The 13,695-nt window shown below is 37.8% G+C and overlaps 2 protein-coding genes across 4 annotated transcripts; one reads left to right on the forward strand and one right to left on the reverse strand.

Moving 5' to 3' along the window:
- Positions 1–46: 46 nt before the first annotated feature.
- si:dkey-238d18.4 (TBC1 domain family member 15) lies at positions 47–6,067 on the reverse strand. Its single transcript, XM_038712525.1, has 10 exons — positions 5,559–6,067; positions 4,057–4,242; positions 3,823–3,941; positions 3,175–3,278; positions 2,199–2,266; positions 1,920–2,066; positions 1,085–1,175; positions 810–958; positions 551–692; positions 47–458 (listed from the first exon to the last, which is right to left on the reverse strand). The coding sequence occupies exons 1-10, from the start codon at positions 5,767–5,769 to the stop codon at positions 290–292; spliced, it is 1,386 nt and encodes a 461-aa protein (XP_038568453.1). The 5' UTR covers positions 5,770–6,067; the 3' UTR covers positions 47–289.
- A 2,140-nt stretch (positions 6,068–8,207) lies between these two features.
- On the forward strand, positions 8,208–10,917 carry LOC119898330. 3 transcript variants are annotated; one of them, XM_038712542.1, is made up of 10 exons: positions 8,208–8,309; positions 8,430–8,530; positions 8,632–8,700; positions 8,844–9,003; positions 9,106–9,132; positions 9,294–9,350; positions 9,461–9,566; positions 9,883–9,957; positions 10,123–10,204; positions 10,636–10,917. In XM_038712542.1, the coding sequence occupies exons 4-10, from the start codon at positions 8,859–8,861 to the stop codon at positions 10,729–10,731; spliced, it is 588 nt and encodes a 195-aa protein (XP_038568470.1). In that variant the 5' UTR covers positions 8,208–8,309; positions 8,430–8,530; positions 8,632–8,700; positions 8,844–8,858; the 3' UTR covers positions 10,732–10,917. The 3 variants fall into 3 exon arrangements, with proteins under 3 accessions (XP_038568470.1, XP_038568468.1, XP_038568469.1); XM_038712540.1 differs by having other exon boundaries at positions 8,632–9,003; XM_038712541.1 differs by lacking the exon at positions 8,208–8,309 and having other exon boundaries at positions 8,316–8,530; positions 8,632–9,003.
- The last annotated feature ends 2,778 nt before the right edge of the window (positions 10,918–13,695 follow it).

A 13,695-nucleotide genomic window follows, 5' to 3' on the forward strand; every position in this document is an offset into this window, starting at 1 on the left:
TTTCATATTCCTGGACTTTCAGGAGAGCAACCAAAATGACTCAACGTTAGTGTTGGACAGCTTTTATAAAATAATTACTGTACATACGGTTTATAATAAACAGTAGCTGATCAAGCCTACGGTAAGCATCAGTACATCACTGTGTTTCCCTCAGAAGTAAAAACAAGATGTGTGATGTGATGTGTGATATGTATCATCAAAACTCGAAATAGGGATCATCTTGTATGTCCCCTGTTCCAAATTGCAGTTTCATAAGAGTCTTTGATGTCAGTTATTTATATAGTAGCTATCACTTTAAAACAAGTAAACTCTGGAGTTGATAGAGAAAGTCGTCTTCTCTGCTCTTGTGTGCTCTGCAGCTCCCATTCATATAGTCCCAAGCACAGCGCTTGCAGTAGTTGTACAAATGATGCTCTGCTTTCTTCAGTGTGCTGTTCAGGTCCAGTGTTCCCTGAAGGCTGTACAAAAACGCAAAGGTTTAACACATTCACTAACAAATACACAGTCCCTTTTCTTGTGATGAGATTTTCATGTTAGCATACAGACAAACCTGCTAGTAAACTGGATGAGTTGAACATCGTCTCGGCACTGCAGCAGAGAGTCTCTGTTCTCTAGCAGGATGGCTCCACAGATGAAGAGCTCGAACGTGAAGTCAGTGTTGATGGCCTGCAGCTTTGACTTTGAATTGTCCTCTGCAAACATCACAAGGCAAAGACATATACCTATATTAATGTCAGACATTTAACAGAGGTAACCATCCCTCCACATTCAGCCTTTTTTATTCTGCGAACTTGACTGCTGGGTTTCACCTGTGCTGCATTTTCGTGCGAGCCTTTCCTGATAACGGGCTCGGTCTACTTGTTGGGAGATAAGCTCCAGGTGGTCACAACTCAGGATCTCGAACAAACGCAATGCATCACTGTGTTCAAACTCTCTCTGGAAACCCAGCAGAAGCCACCTTAAAGGAGAAACATCATGTGCACACACAAAAAATATTTGCATGTGGAATACAAACACATTTAAAGATGTATTTAGATGTGGACAACAAAATACAGCCTAGTACTGAAGAGCTATGCAGAGCTACCTGTGGCAGAAGGTGAAGCTCTCCATGTTGTCTGAGACCAAATGAGCATAAAGCTGAGGGTCCAATTCCTTCAACAGGGCTGCCTCCAACTCTAAAAGACATTAAACACTGTCAAATGCTTATACTGCTGAATTAAACTTTTATTCTGGACAAATGTTATTTTAATTAATTTTTTTCATCTGGTTTTCGCCCTGTGTTATGTGATTTTGTTTGTATTTTATAGGGTTTTGTCTGAGTGCAATCTTCACCTGACTGGAAAAATACAGACTTGACATATTCAGAATTCTGTACATTATCATACTTATCATTATCATTATATAGTATTTTTTGGATGAACTCATAACTTATTATTAACAAAGAGCCATTTCTAGCAAGTGCTACTTTTTCTAATTTCAATGTAAATAGTTTGGCAGCACCAAGTGGTTTATTGGTGTTAAACCAAGTGCACAGCATCACCTGACCTCACATCTCAGGAACCCACTTAATGAAGGCAGCTGTGTGAAATGAGAACAGTGGAAGACACCAGTCTTCAACCACTGCATGTTTTGGTTTAATCTTAGCATCTGATGTCTTTGTAAAGGCCTTTTAATTTCAGGAAATATTTGTTTGTTTGGGGTTTTGATTTCGTTAAATGAAGCGAGAGTCAGCCAAAGCAGTTTACTGCTTAGCTCAGAACCTGAAACAATCATTTAGTACACCATTCAAACAACCATTAGACCACCCGAACCATTGTGGATCATCAAAAGGCATCTCTTGAACGGGAATCTCATTTCACCACATATATTTTGGAAAAAATTTTTATACATAAAGTTGTATTTCTTTTTGGTCATCCCACCTATTTTTCTGCGCAGACCATCAGCCCTGAAGTCCTTGGAGAATTTCTCCATGTAGCAGGAGAAACTCCAGAAGGTGTCGACCTCAGAGTCAAGAATCTCCAGGAACCGGCTGCACAGGTCATTCATTCCTTGGGCATAACTGACCTCTGGATCAACAATCACATCAAGTGGTGCACAGTCAAACATTTAGTGTCTTTAACGGCACAACATGCAGCCGCTTAACTGTCTTATCTAGTTAGTTTTGATAAGCCTGAGATGGGCTCATTCTTGTTGTTTACCTGGATGAAAAGCAGCATACGTGATGAGTATATCTCTCAACACCAACAGATTGCCTGAACCTTCCCCCCTGCAGAAACAGAAATAATTACATAAGCAAGCAGAATTAGAAAAACACCTCTGCAGAAACTTTAACTTATTATATGTAATTGTTTGCTTTATCGCTGACATAAAGACGTTATAGGAAATGATGTTGAGTAAGGCAGGTCAAAATTAATCGTTATTTTTCATCAGGAAAACAATTTGAATTAATTTGAACACTTAATTAAATTATCTTAAATAAATGTAATTGAATGGCTTTGACTTTTACATTTACATTTGAGCAGTTAAGCACTATAAGTGATACAAATTTGCAGATACTTACTCAAGCAATTTAAAATTAAGCTCTCCATTATTTATTTTCATTTGACATGTTATTTCCGTACTGTACTAACATGCTTGTATTTAGGAGAAGCAGTCTGACTTTTTCTGGATGGCAGGAGACAAAATACATTTGGTAGCTTCAATTCAGGTTTTTCCATCGGTGAATAAAAGACCAAGAGTCTTTCTGTTAACAAGTAGAAAATGCTGATACTCTGTACACAGCTGGCTGTAAATCATTTAAACAAAACATTAACAAAAATGAAGTTTCTATTTAAAAAATTACATAATCTTAAACTTTGCAGCCTAAACCAGGAGAAAACAATGCCAGAGCTTAGTGCTGTGCAATGATATGGCAGGATTCCTTGTTTCTTGTGAACTGAGTGTCAACTGTGGCCCTTGGTATTATAACAACAAATTAAACCTGCTGAATCACAGTCTAATTCTTTTTGTTCCCTTTCTGGGTCAACTGAGGTGATCCCTTTAAGCTGTTTCAAACTAAATGTCTAGATTTTTACTCCCACAAACTTTATGTCAGGGGTCAGCAATCGAATTCTTGCCTTGCATCATTTATTAAGTATAGCAAATAAAACAAAACAATGGCTCACAATCACTCACTGGTAATAGCTCAGGTCTCTGTTAGTTCGTGGCACGTCTTTGTCAATGATTCGTGTGGCTTCCCGCAGCTCCTCATCATCAAATGAAACACGCTCAAACAATATCTGGGAACAAGATGTAGATGTAGAGACAAAAATAATTTAACACTATTGATTCTTATGTTAGTGTTGATGTCTTTATTGGAGTCCATAAACTTGAATACACTTATTTTTTAATTATTGTTGTAAGAAATAATAATGTATGGGCTTTTGTCAGTTGTTTATTGAGAGTTTCATTCTGTTAAAGAAGCATGTGAACTATCACTATCTGAATGAGCAAATCTATTAGTGCGCACATGTCTACAGATGGAATTGCAAGACAAGACACTTGTTAGTACAAAGACATCAAATTATACCATATGTAAATACACGATAAGTAGTTTGTTTAACATAATTAGATCCTGTTGTGTAACTTCCCTAAACATACTTCACACCTCCCACTTCGAACTGTTAATCTTCTCTTTTCAACCAAACAAAGCCAAAGAAAATCTATTTAATGGAAGTACAGAAATACAAAAAAAGAATCCAGTAGGCAAACAGAAGTACATATAAAATAGAAAAGATGACACTGAAATATATAGACGTGAAATATATATTTGACTTGTCAAACCTGTGCCTGAAGCTCCAAGAAAGCCAGTCTGTCCCTGACCTCCTCAGACTGATCCTGGGTCCGTTGCTGGGCCTGTGCCTGCCTCTGGTCAAAGTACCTGACGGCTGCCACCAGCTCAGCTGGAATTGACATAGGATCATGTAGTTATAGATGTTTTAAAAGGTAAAGGTTGACACATTTGAGAGCCGTATGACTTCCTCCTTTAACATAGAGCATCCATGAGTGTGTTTTTACCATCAGTGCCGTTGAGGTGCATCTGCACAGCTGAAGGTAGGAACTGCTGCCACTTTCTCTTCATGACCTGGTAACGTACGACCAACTGCTCCTGCAGCAGAGAGCGCTCTAAAGCTGTTGAGCTGCACGGGTACATGCCAAACAGAAAACGCCACACCAGGCCCCGCTCAGAGGGAGACACCCCACCTGGATAGGGATCACATTACCTTTTGATCATTTACAGTTATCAACATAACTGACTCACCGGTGATTATTTCAGCTATTATCATTTACTCAAACCTCTCACCACCAGATCAAAACAAACCCTGACAGATAACATGCAAGAAGAAGGGCTTGTTTCAAAATTGTGTGAACTTTACCCTGCTTTCCCCAGGATTTCAGACGAGGATTTCTGATGTCTTATGTAATGTTTTACTCTGCAGGTTCTTTAATCTTTGGTTGCCATGTTTGTAGGGATGGAATGTGCATAAAGGTCAACAGGCCACAGGAAAAGGAGGGTGAGTTTCCACATACCTGCTCACAGATTCAGAGCGATGTTTTATCCCCCCAGAGATCTCCTCTGTGTTCATGTTTCTGTGTCTAATGTGCTGCTGAAACCTTGGGAATTTGATCGATGAAAATTTTAAGATGAGCGACCGTATAAGGACTGTGTTTAGGGGATACTTTAACACATTTATGCCCCCGAGCCACTTCTGAAATAACATTTTTTTTGGTCTTACTGAATCTCATGTGATTATTTCTGAATCTAAGAAATCTGACCAACTCTCTAAATGGAAGTAAGTGTTGTTTTATCTCCAGTAGTCACGCTGGAGTTATTTGCTCGAAGGGGTCTGATGTACAATCAAGTGTTAGATTGTGGCTCAGCTTATGTCTTGACGGAAAGAATCACTTGACATCATCTTAGTCTGTAGGAATGGTCACAGTTAATCTGATAATAAGAAATGCTGGTGGAATTATATTTTCAAATAAATAGAAATCACCATCTGCAATCCTTTCAGCCTTTTATATTTTGTTCAGAATAATATAAGGCTTCATCAAAACAGTGTTTAATGTGAAAACCATAGATGTTGTTACAGATTGAAATGCACCTTCATAATAATCTTTCAAACGTGAATTTCCCTGGATTAGCAAAGACTTTATATTTCTAAATGGGCATTATTGGATTATTTAGGATTTCTGTTTGGCCTCTTGTGACCTCAGAATCATTAGGCCTAGTTTCTGCTGCATTAAGCTCAAACTGAGCCAATAATAAATACTGATGCATGCAACCGTTCTTGCATATGGATAGATGTCAAGTTTGTCACAATGAGGCTATGTAAAGTCAAGCAATAGACGAACATATATATTTATATTTCAAGCAACAGTAAATAAAACAGCAAATATGTGATTAGGAATATTAAGAGATGCTTGAATAGGCTAAGCATGTAATTGCATGTCCTTTGAGCATGCCTAAATATTAACTAAAGGATGCATTTGTTATGTAATTTTCTAGATAGATGTACCGTTTTTGAAAATATGCATCCTCAGTCTTGACTCGTCGACCCTCCCCTCGGCGTCCATGATTCCAGGTAAGGTGAGACGTGCCGTGGACAGAGCAGGAGAGCTGACCGCTGCTACTCCCCTTCGGAAGCGGACAAATGACTGGTGACAGTCCGATGAGCTCCTCTCTTCTCCCGCTGTCTCCCGCGGGCTCCTGTTATTCAGATCTTCCATATTCGTGATCACACCACGGACAGGTAAAGAAGAGCTTGCCTGACGTGTCGCATCCACAGAGCCCCACCAGACAAAAAACTGTCCCTGAACAGCACGTCGCTTCCCATCTCCCTTTGCGATCTGGAGCTGAAACCAGCGAGGGGACGGATTTCTTTCCAACAGGGTCCAATCGTTCAAGATCACAAAACTTGAATTGGTTTCAGAGAACCATTTGCAGTCCTATTTACTCACTTTCAGCGATCTGGGGAGTCATATGACTGCACCTTCAGATCCAAGTTTGGCCCACATTCCAGGTGGAGTCCCGACTTGAGTGCAAAGTTCACATAGGATTTTTGGGAGCACGTCTCACTCCATCTAGTGGTTAGATTTAGCAGCACCTGGCACCAAAAGTTTCCCAGTACAGTTTGAATCCCATCACCAGGGAAGCATTCAGATCCTTTACTTAAGTAAAAGTACTTATACTAGCCTACCACACACAATTTTAAAATATTTTATATTGGACTACAAGTTAGGATTGTTTTCATTATAGTTTCATCTGCTGATATTTCTTCTTATTATTTTTTACAAAATTGATTGATTGTAAAAAAAAATCTGAAAATAGTGAGAAAACGCCATTACAGTAACCCAGAGCCCAAAGTGACACCTTCATAATGCCTTGTTTTGTCTGACCAACAGTCCAGACCTTAACATTATTAACGCTACATGAAAAAATGTACTGTTTTTGCACAAAAAATTACTTAAATGATCATATTAGATGCCAGTTTATTTTCTGTCAACCAACTAATCGTTTCAGCTGTGCTTGTATAAACTGTTGGGTCATTTATAACAAAACATCATATTTTATACAATATCAATCTCGAAATCTAGAAGTAGAATTAGAAAGTGGCATGAAAAGAAAATACTCAAGTAAAGTACTTATAAAGTAAATGTACTTTCACATGTATCCTAAAACAAATCTATCTGATAGGGTTTTTCATTAGATTTTGAACTAGTTGGAAACAAGAGACCCAAATCTTTTTGAGATAGCATCTTATAAATTTAAAAATGTACTAAGTTCCCTGCAATGGACTGGCGACCTGTCCAGGGTGTACCCTGCCTTTTGCCCAATGTAAGCTGGGACTGGCTCCAGCCCCCCGCAACCCTGTACGCAGGATAAGCGGTTGACGATGGATGGATGGATGGATGGATGGACTTGACTAAGTTCTTCCACGACCCACCTTTAACTAATGTAACAGGCATATGATTCTTAGCAGCTGTAGACTATAGGGTAGTAGGGTGGCGATGATGCAATGGATAAGACTATGCCTTTGGTGTGACCTGGGTTCAATCCCCCACTGTGACCTATCCCCCATTGTGTCCCTGACCAAGACACTTAACCCCTAGTTGCTCCAGAGGTGTGCGACCTCTGACATGTATAGCAATTGTAAGTCGCTTTGGATAAAAGCGTCAGCTAAATGAATAAATGTAAATGTAACTGCTGGATGTGTAAACAACTATTGGCTAAAAAAAAAAAAAAAGACTATGTACATTAAAAACATTGTGTAAAAAGCTTTTAAAGATATTCTGACAAGTGTTTCTTGTAAAAACACTAGCATACCCATACGTAGGCCACTGTAACCTATACTAAAAGGGTTATTGTTCCTTCTGGCTGTACTGGCTGCAAAGTTTCCCTTCCTAAGGCAATTTAAACGGAGTGCTGGAGACAAAATCAACCGTTGTTGTTTTGAGCAAAAGTATAGTTTAAAGGTCAGCTGAAACAAATATGAGGCTTTAGAGTTGGACAAATCAAGTGGATGTCTATCTTTTAAGTATGACATTCTTTGTGTATGCAGTAATAGACACTGTTTCCAGGCTGAGCTGCAGAACAGCATACCTTAGAAAGATACTATACCTTTGAAATTTGTTTTTTGTCTCCCTCAGACTGCTGAAACCTTAAATTAATTTAGGATGTTGATGGCAGAGATGCCATCAACAAGCAGCACTGGTAGGCCTTTTTTTGAACCACTGAATATTATACTCAGGTCACAGCACACTTATCCTAGATGATACTAAATAACCAAAAACAAAATTACCCTAATGTAACACTAATAGATGTGTGATAACTTGAAGACTGGTAACACTTAACAATAAGGAAGGCCTTCATACAATTGTGAGTGGTAACTAAGGAATGAGTGAGCACCATGTACTATTACCCAAAGACTTCCTCTGTAGCTTTGCACTTATGAGCTATTGTTATTTTGATAAGTGTAAAGAGGGATTCTCAGACGTATAAATACACTTAAGCTTCAAGTAAATATTATCCTTTTTAACTATTCATTGTTTGCCCTCAAGATTCTTGATTCGAGTAAAATATTTGCCTTCAAACTCAATGAGAAAATTATATGGTGGTAAGTGTTCACTTTTCTCCTAACTTCCTTCATTTATTTCACCACCACTGAGCAACAGGAAACACACCCAAGAATTTCGCATCAGTGTTAAGATCTAATACATATTGACAAAGCACGAAAAAGTACTACACCTTCCTCTCTGTCCCTCTCACAGTGAGTATTTCTTTCAAGCAGAAAGATAGAAGTGGTTTAACTCCAGGGTTATGTAGTATGTAGACTACCAGGTGTGATAGATACTGCAAACTAGATTAACTGGATTTACTCCTCTTTCAGGATTATGTCATTAAACCCCAGAATGTCATTCTTGGATCAGATGAAGCTGTCGTGTTTGATTGATCTCAGTCTCATATTGATCCTGGCCTCTTTTACAAAAGGTGGGTCACTTATTGTGTTGAGTTAATGTGTTTATTTTGAATTGTATCTAATGAAGTATGCACTTTAATAAATATAAATTGTGGTTTGGTTTTGAACACAGGTGAAACCTGGAATATTTCAGTCGCAGGAAACATAAATACATCATTGGGCTCAGACGTGACCATACCATGTACGTTTACCTATCCGCCCGAACAACGCACTGACAATGTTGAAGTTTACTGGAAAAAACTTGAGAAAAGTAAATTTAATATCAATGACAAAGACAAAAATGCATTTATTTTTCACACGAATGACACATATGTGCTTGACAAGTACAAAGGAAAAACCATGCTCATTGGAGATAAAGACAAAGGAAACTGCTCTCTCAAGATCATGAAGATCATGGAAAGGATGCAAAATATCTACGTGAGAGTTATAGGAAAGAATGACAACTACAGTTTCAACAAAAACTTAGTCTCCATTTCTGTAATTGGTAAGAATTTAATTAAAACAATTGAATTATGATTCAAATTATGTTTATATTCTTGAGTAAGGGAAATAATTTCTACTTCATACGTTTCTCCCAAATTGCCAGGTATCGAGTCAGTAACTCTTGACCGAGGTATAACATTACATTTTTTTTACTCTTTCACATTTATATGTGTTTCTGTACCCAATTTGCTAAAAGGCTGCATTTTGTTTCCCCAATAGTTCTAACAAAAAAGTACCACAGAGTAAAATGTAACTATAATGAAAACTGTGACAAACTCATTTCTTTTTTAGATATAACACCTGTAAGCACAATATCAAGCCCAATATCCACCAGTGAAACAACAGAAAGTAAGTTGTGTACAAAGTTTGTTTCTCAGGACTGTTTCAGACTAATGTTCAATATGTCAACATCTGTAAATAAAATGGCTTTTCACAGGAAAAGTAATTTTTCTTCACAGAGCGTATGAATTCATCACAAATGTATCTGGCCATCTTTATACCAGTTGCTGCACTTTTGATCATTATTTTTGTTACTGGAATTGTCCTCTACATAAAATGCAAAAGGTAACTACACTTTTAGCTCATTTGTAAATTGAGTGTGGGGCTTGCAAATAGCAAAATTACTTTTGTTTCATGACTGATCCTTGTGTTTTCTTAACATAAACAATCTGCAGATGTTTTATAAAATGTAAAGTAGAGATTTTTTAATGAGGTAATTAAACTTTTTTTGTGGAAAAGTAACCCATATCTACACAAATTATTTGAAGTATAAAATATATGGCATAAAACAAGGGTGTCGTTTTGTGTCATGATTTGATTCATAATCATGTCAACACAAAACACAAGCAACACGTCTCATAGAAATAACCTATTTTCACAGGTCGCAGTCATTCACCAGGCAGGAATCTGGATATTATGCAAATTTTAGCACAGCATCATCAAACCAAGTCAAAAGGTGTGTTTCATGACACAATGGTTTAGCCGCTAAACACATGATTGACAAGATTGAAGTTGACTTTTGATGGTAGAGAAAATAGTTATTACACCAGATGCGTGCATGTGAATTGCAACACATCTTCTGTTATATTAGAATTCATACAGGTATTTTTTGTCTTTTCAGAGAACCTTTTAGCAAAAAACAAGACAACAAGAAACTTCCTGAACCAAAGGCAATTGATGAACCTGTCTACATCAACACTGAGGTACAATACCCCCACTCAGTTGGGTTTTAATAACCCAACAAGATGGTAACTAAGACAAGACCCTCTGACAAATCCCATAACTTTTATCAACTAAAGCTAACCTTAAAGGTGCCCTGTGGAGCTTTCTTAAAACAAGCAAAAGCTATGGTCACATTCTGTGTTACTCAACAAAACATGATGTGCTTATCTTTCAGATTCAGAACATTTTGAATGTAGTTTTATCCTTCTTCTTCTTCATTGCCTTTGCTTGATCATTATCTTGGTGAGACAGCACTGGCAGAAATTATAATAATAATAATATTGCATCAACCTGCATGCTCATCCTCACGTACAAAATGGGGAGCCACCCATAGAAAAACTGCTCCATACTGTGAGTAGAGGTCTAAAACTCCAGAGGACACCTTTTAAAGACCCAACTTCTGTCTTTGCAGGCCCCTCCAGGTCAGATGGATCAAAGAATGGATCACACAGACAACATATATGCAAATGTGGATTATTCAGATAGGGGAAAAGCGGCACCTCACTAATTTTAACATTTTAATTTTAAAATTAATTTGATATATCTGCATTGATTTGCACACATGCTCATATATATATATGATATATATTATTTGTGTGTGTGTGGGCGGCATGGTGGTGCAGTGGTTAGCCTCACAGCAAGAATGTCGTGGGCTCAAACCCTTTCTGTGTGGAGTTTGCATGTTCTTCCCGTGTCTGCGTTCTCTCCGGGTGCTCCGGCTTCCTCCCACTGTCCAAAGACATGCGGCCTAGGTTGATTGGTGACCCTAAATTGTCCTTAGGTATGAGCGCGAGTGGTTGTTTGTCTATGTGTGGCCCTGCAATGGACTGGCGACCTGTCCAGAGTGTACCCTGCCTTTCGCCCAGTAGGATGTATGACAATAGTGTTATTTAATCACAAGGATGAAAGGATGCACAGCTCCCCCTAAGAAAGATACACACAAAGATACACAGACACACAAAATCATGCCTGTAAGTAGTCATCACAGCAGCCTTGTAGAGATTGGGATGTTGAACAACCCAGTTATCAAACCACACCACAAAACAACCACAAAGAGAGACAAAACCAGAAAGAGACATGACATGACCACAAGGAGATTAAAAATGACCACAATGAGATGGAAAGCAACAAGAAAGACTCATCTCTTACAATAGAGTCATACTAGGAAGGGATGTCTTGAAAGCCAGTGTGGACAGAAAGATTGAAGAGAAAGTTTCCAGAAACCAAGAACTCTTCCAATTTACATACAGAATGCATTTCGTTTACCCTTTTGTTAAGGTACCCAGCGCACTGTCCTAGAACTTAAAAGTGGAGCTAGAAACACTGCAGTCCATCGATTGTTAAAAGGAATCGTCACTTCTTGCGCAACAAATGACTCACAAACCTGCCATTTTTAAATATCCCATCGATTAAGACAACGCTTGCTGCCTGGAGCCTCTTCTCAAACAAAGCTTGTCTCCTTCTTGTAATAAAGAGGCCCATGCCGTGAACAAATAACACAAAGCCTTGTTCTTGTGTTCCTTTGTTTACTGCAGCTAATACTATCGGATAACAACCCTGCATTTACTCTCTACAATGGAAACTCAAACAGATCTATGGTTTAGGTACATGCTGGTATGGATTATGTATATGGTCAAGGTGGTCGGGTGGTTTCATGTAACATGTCTCACATTTATGCAGGACACTAGAGATTGTGTCCCTTCACAGACCTGCAATTAATGTTCATTATTTTGCTTTTCATGGTTACTTTTTGGGGCTTATATGTTACAGTACAATAAACACTGAGGCTCAAAAATGTTAGCATGCCAATGTTAGTGCTGTACTTCCCCACTGAGTGATACAGGAAAGGATATCAAGAATGTAGCCCATCAGTTTTGCAAGTTTATCTCATGATGCGAGTTGTGTTTTCTGTGGAATTTATTAATGTTGTCTTCTAATGTAGCCAAAGCACCCATGGAGAGAGGAGTCAAAGTCTGTATATCTTCACTTGACACATTTTGGGTTTAGTGAAATGATACACAGTGTTTTTTTCCAGTCTTTCTCAATGTGTTTGCCAGTTCACTTCTTGAGTCATCTGTGCTGGAGCTGAAACTTCTGTTTTCTTTTCTAATTCAGTTTCCTATTGAGTAATTACTTGTGATGTGACATTTAATTTATCTGCTGTACCAAAAATAAAGGCTTAAAAGTGGATGTCATCGCTTGTCCTTAGTGATTTACAATGTTTACTTCTCTTCCACTGCACTTTAAGTTATGTTCTAAACAATAACCAACTGTGTAAACGCATGTGGTAAATAAAGTGGAAGTTAGTAATGCTGTTAGTGTTGCCACCTGTCTTTTTTCTTCCATTTTGGTGAGAAGTTGCAGAGGTACCTTGCACTCACTACCTCTAATAATTCCTATGATACAGACTCATGCTGAGCTATTCTGACTGTAAGGAAATTCAACAATATGCAAGTATCAGTTGTTGTGTTACAGTTTTTCTCAATTGCTTGAACACATTTCTTGAAATTTTGCCTCTTTTTCACGAGACTCTAAACACAAATGCAAAACTTCTCACCCAATTCCCCAAACATCCTTTTTTCAGATCAAAATGAAGCTTTTCACTAAAAACCATTCAGTCTTGCTGAAAATATTGACCTTTAGTTCAATAGCCTGGTTATAGTGTTCAAGCAATTGAGAAAAACTATAATATGACTGAATGTGCTGTACTTTGTTCAATTATTTAATGATCACACACATTTTACCACGCACATGACAAGATTTTGTTGAGGAATATGATTTTATCAACCTTTGTTGTATCAGTGTCCTGGATACTTTGTACCAGCTTATCATCATATGTGAGAGACTGCTGTCTTCCCAGGGTTCCCAGTGACTCTCATTCTGTTTCCAAGTGTGGAATTTCAACAGTGGAATTAATTTCATGTGACAGACTAAACTTACAATTGCTCCTATAGAGTCTCATGTTGTAAAACAACAAGCTGTAAAACATTACAAACCCATTTAGTCATGTTAACTTACTTCTTCTTTTTAACTCAAAGACCTCTGACAAGTTTTAGATTTTAAACTCAACTGCAAAAGTTAAATTTGCATTAATTCATTGTGTTGGCTATTTGAAACTTTTATCATGCTGATTGAACTTGTGTATGTTATCAGTTGAAAAAAATTGGGTGTTTATAATTGCCTAGCTGCTGCATCTTTTGAGTTTGAGAGAAACATGGACATAATCAACAAATTATTAGGGTTGAGCGAGTACTCGGTTAAAATGAGTATCCAGTACAGATCCTTTTACAAGTACGAGCATCATCGGAGTAAAATGTGTCAATATCTGTTTTCTAGTAAACTATAAATACAGGTCATTTAAAAAAAAAAAACATAGATCTGAAGCTCAGTCTGATCTGTAAATAGTTTTCTAAATAATACAGCAACTTCTGATTAACCCATACCAATATCAGGTTTAAATCATTTCCAGTTA

Source organism: Micropterus salmoides, unplaced genomic scaffold (genome assembly GCF_014851395.1).
Source record: "Micropterus salmoides isolate LMB-PRFRI ecotype aquatic unplaced genomic scaffold, ASM1485139v1 Ms_hic_scaffold_11, whole genome shotgun sequence".
Lineage (NCBI taxonomy): Eukaryota > Metazoa > Chordata > Actinopteri > Centrarchiformes > Centrarchidae > Micropterus > Micropterus salmoides.

What these genes read in the sequence shown, in the direction of transcription:
- LOC119898330 (XM_038712540.1), top strand. Translation starts at nt 8,434, where the DNA reads ATGTCATTAAACCCCAGAATGTCATTCTTGGATCAGATGAAGCTGTCG. An exon ending in CCTGGCCTCTTTTACAAAAG is followed by an intron (nt 8,531 to 8,631) that starts GTGGGTCACTTA and finishes TTTTGAACACAG; the next exon opens with GTGAAACCTGGAATATTTCA. An exon ending in CACCAGTGAAACAACAGAAA is followed by an intron (nt 9,351 to 9,460) that starts GTAAGTTGTGTA and finishes TTTTCTTCACAG; the next exon opens with AGCGTATGAATTCATCACAA.
- si:dkey-238d18.4 (XM_038712525.1), bottom strand. Translation starts at nt 5,769, where the DNA reads ATGGAAGATCTGAATAACAGGAGCCCGCGGGAGACAGCGGGAGAAGAG. An exon ending in AGAGACCTGAGCTATTACCA is followed by an intron (nt 2,267 to 3,174) that starts GTGAGTGATTGT and finishes CTGTTTCTGCAG; the next exon opens with GGGGGAAGGTTCAGGCAATC. An exon ending in CTCATCCAGTTTACTAGCAG is followed by an intron (nt 459 to 550) that starts GTTTGTCTGTAT and finishes GTTTTTGTACAG; the next exon opens with CCTTCAGGGAACACTGGACC.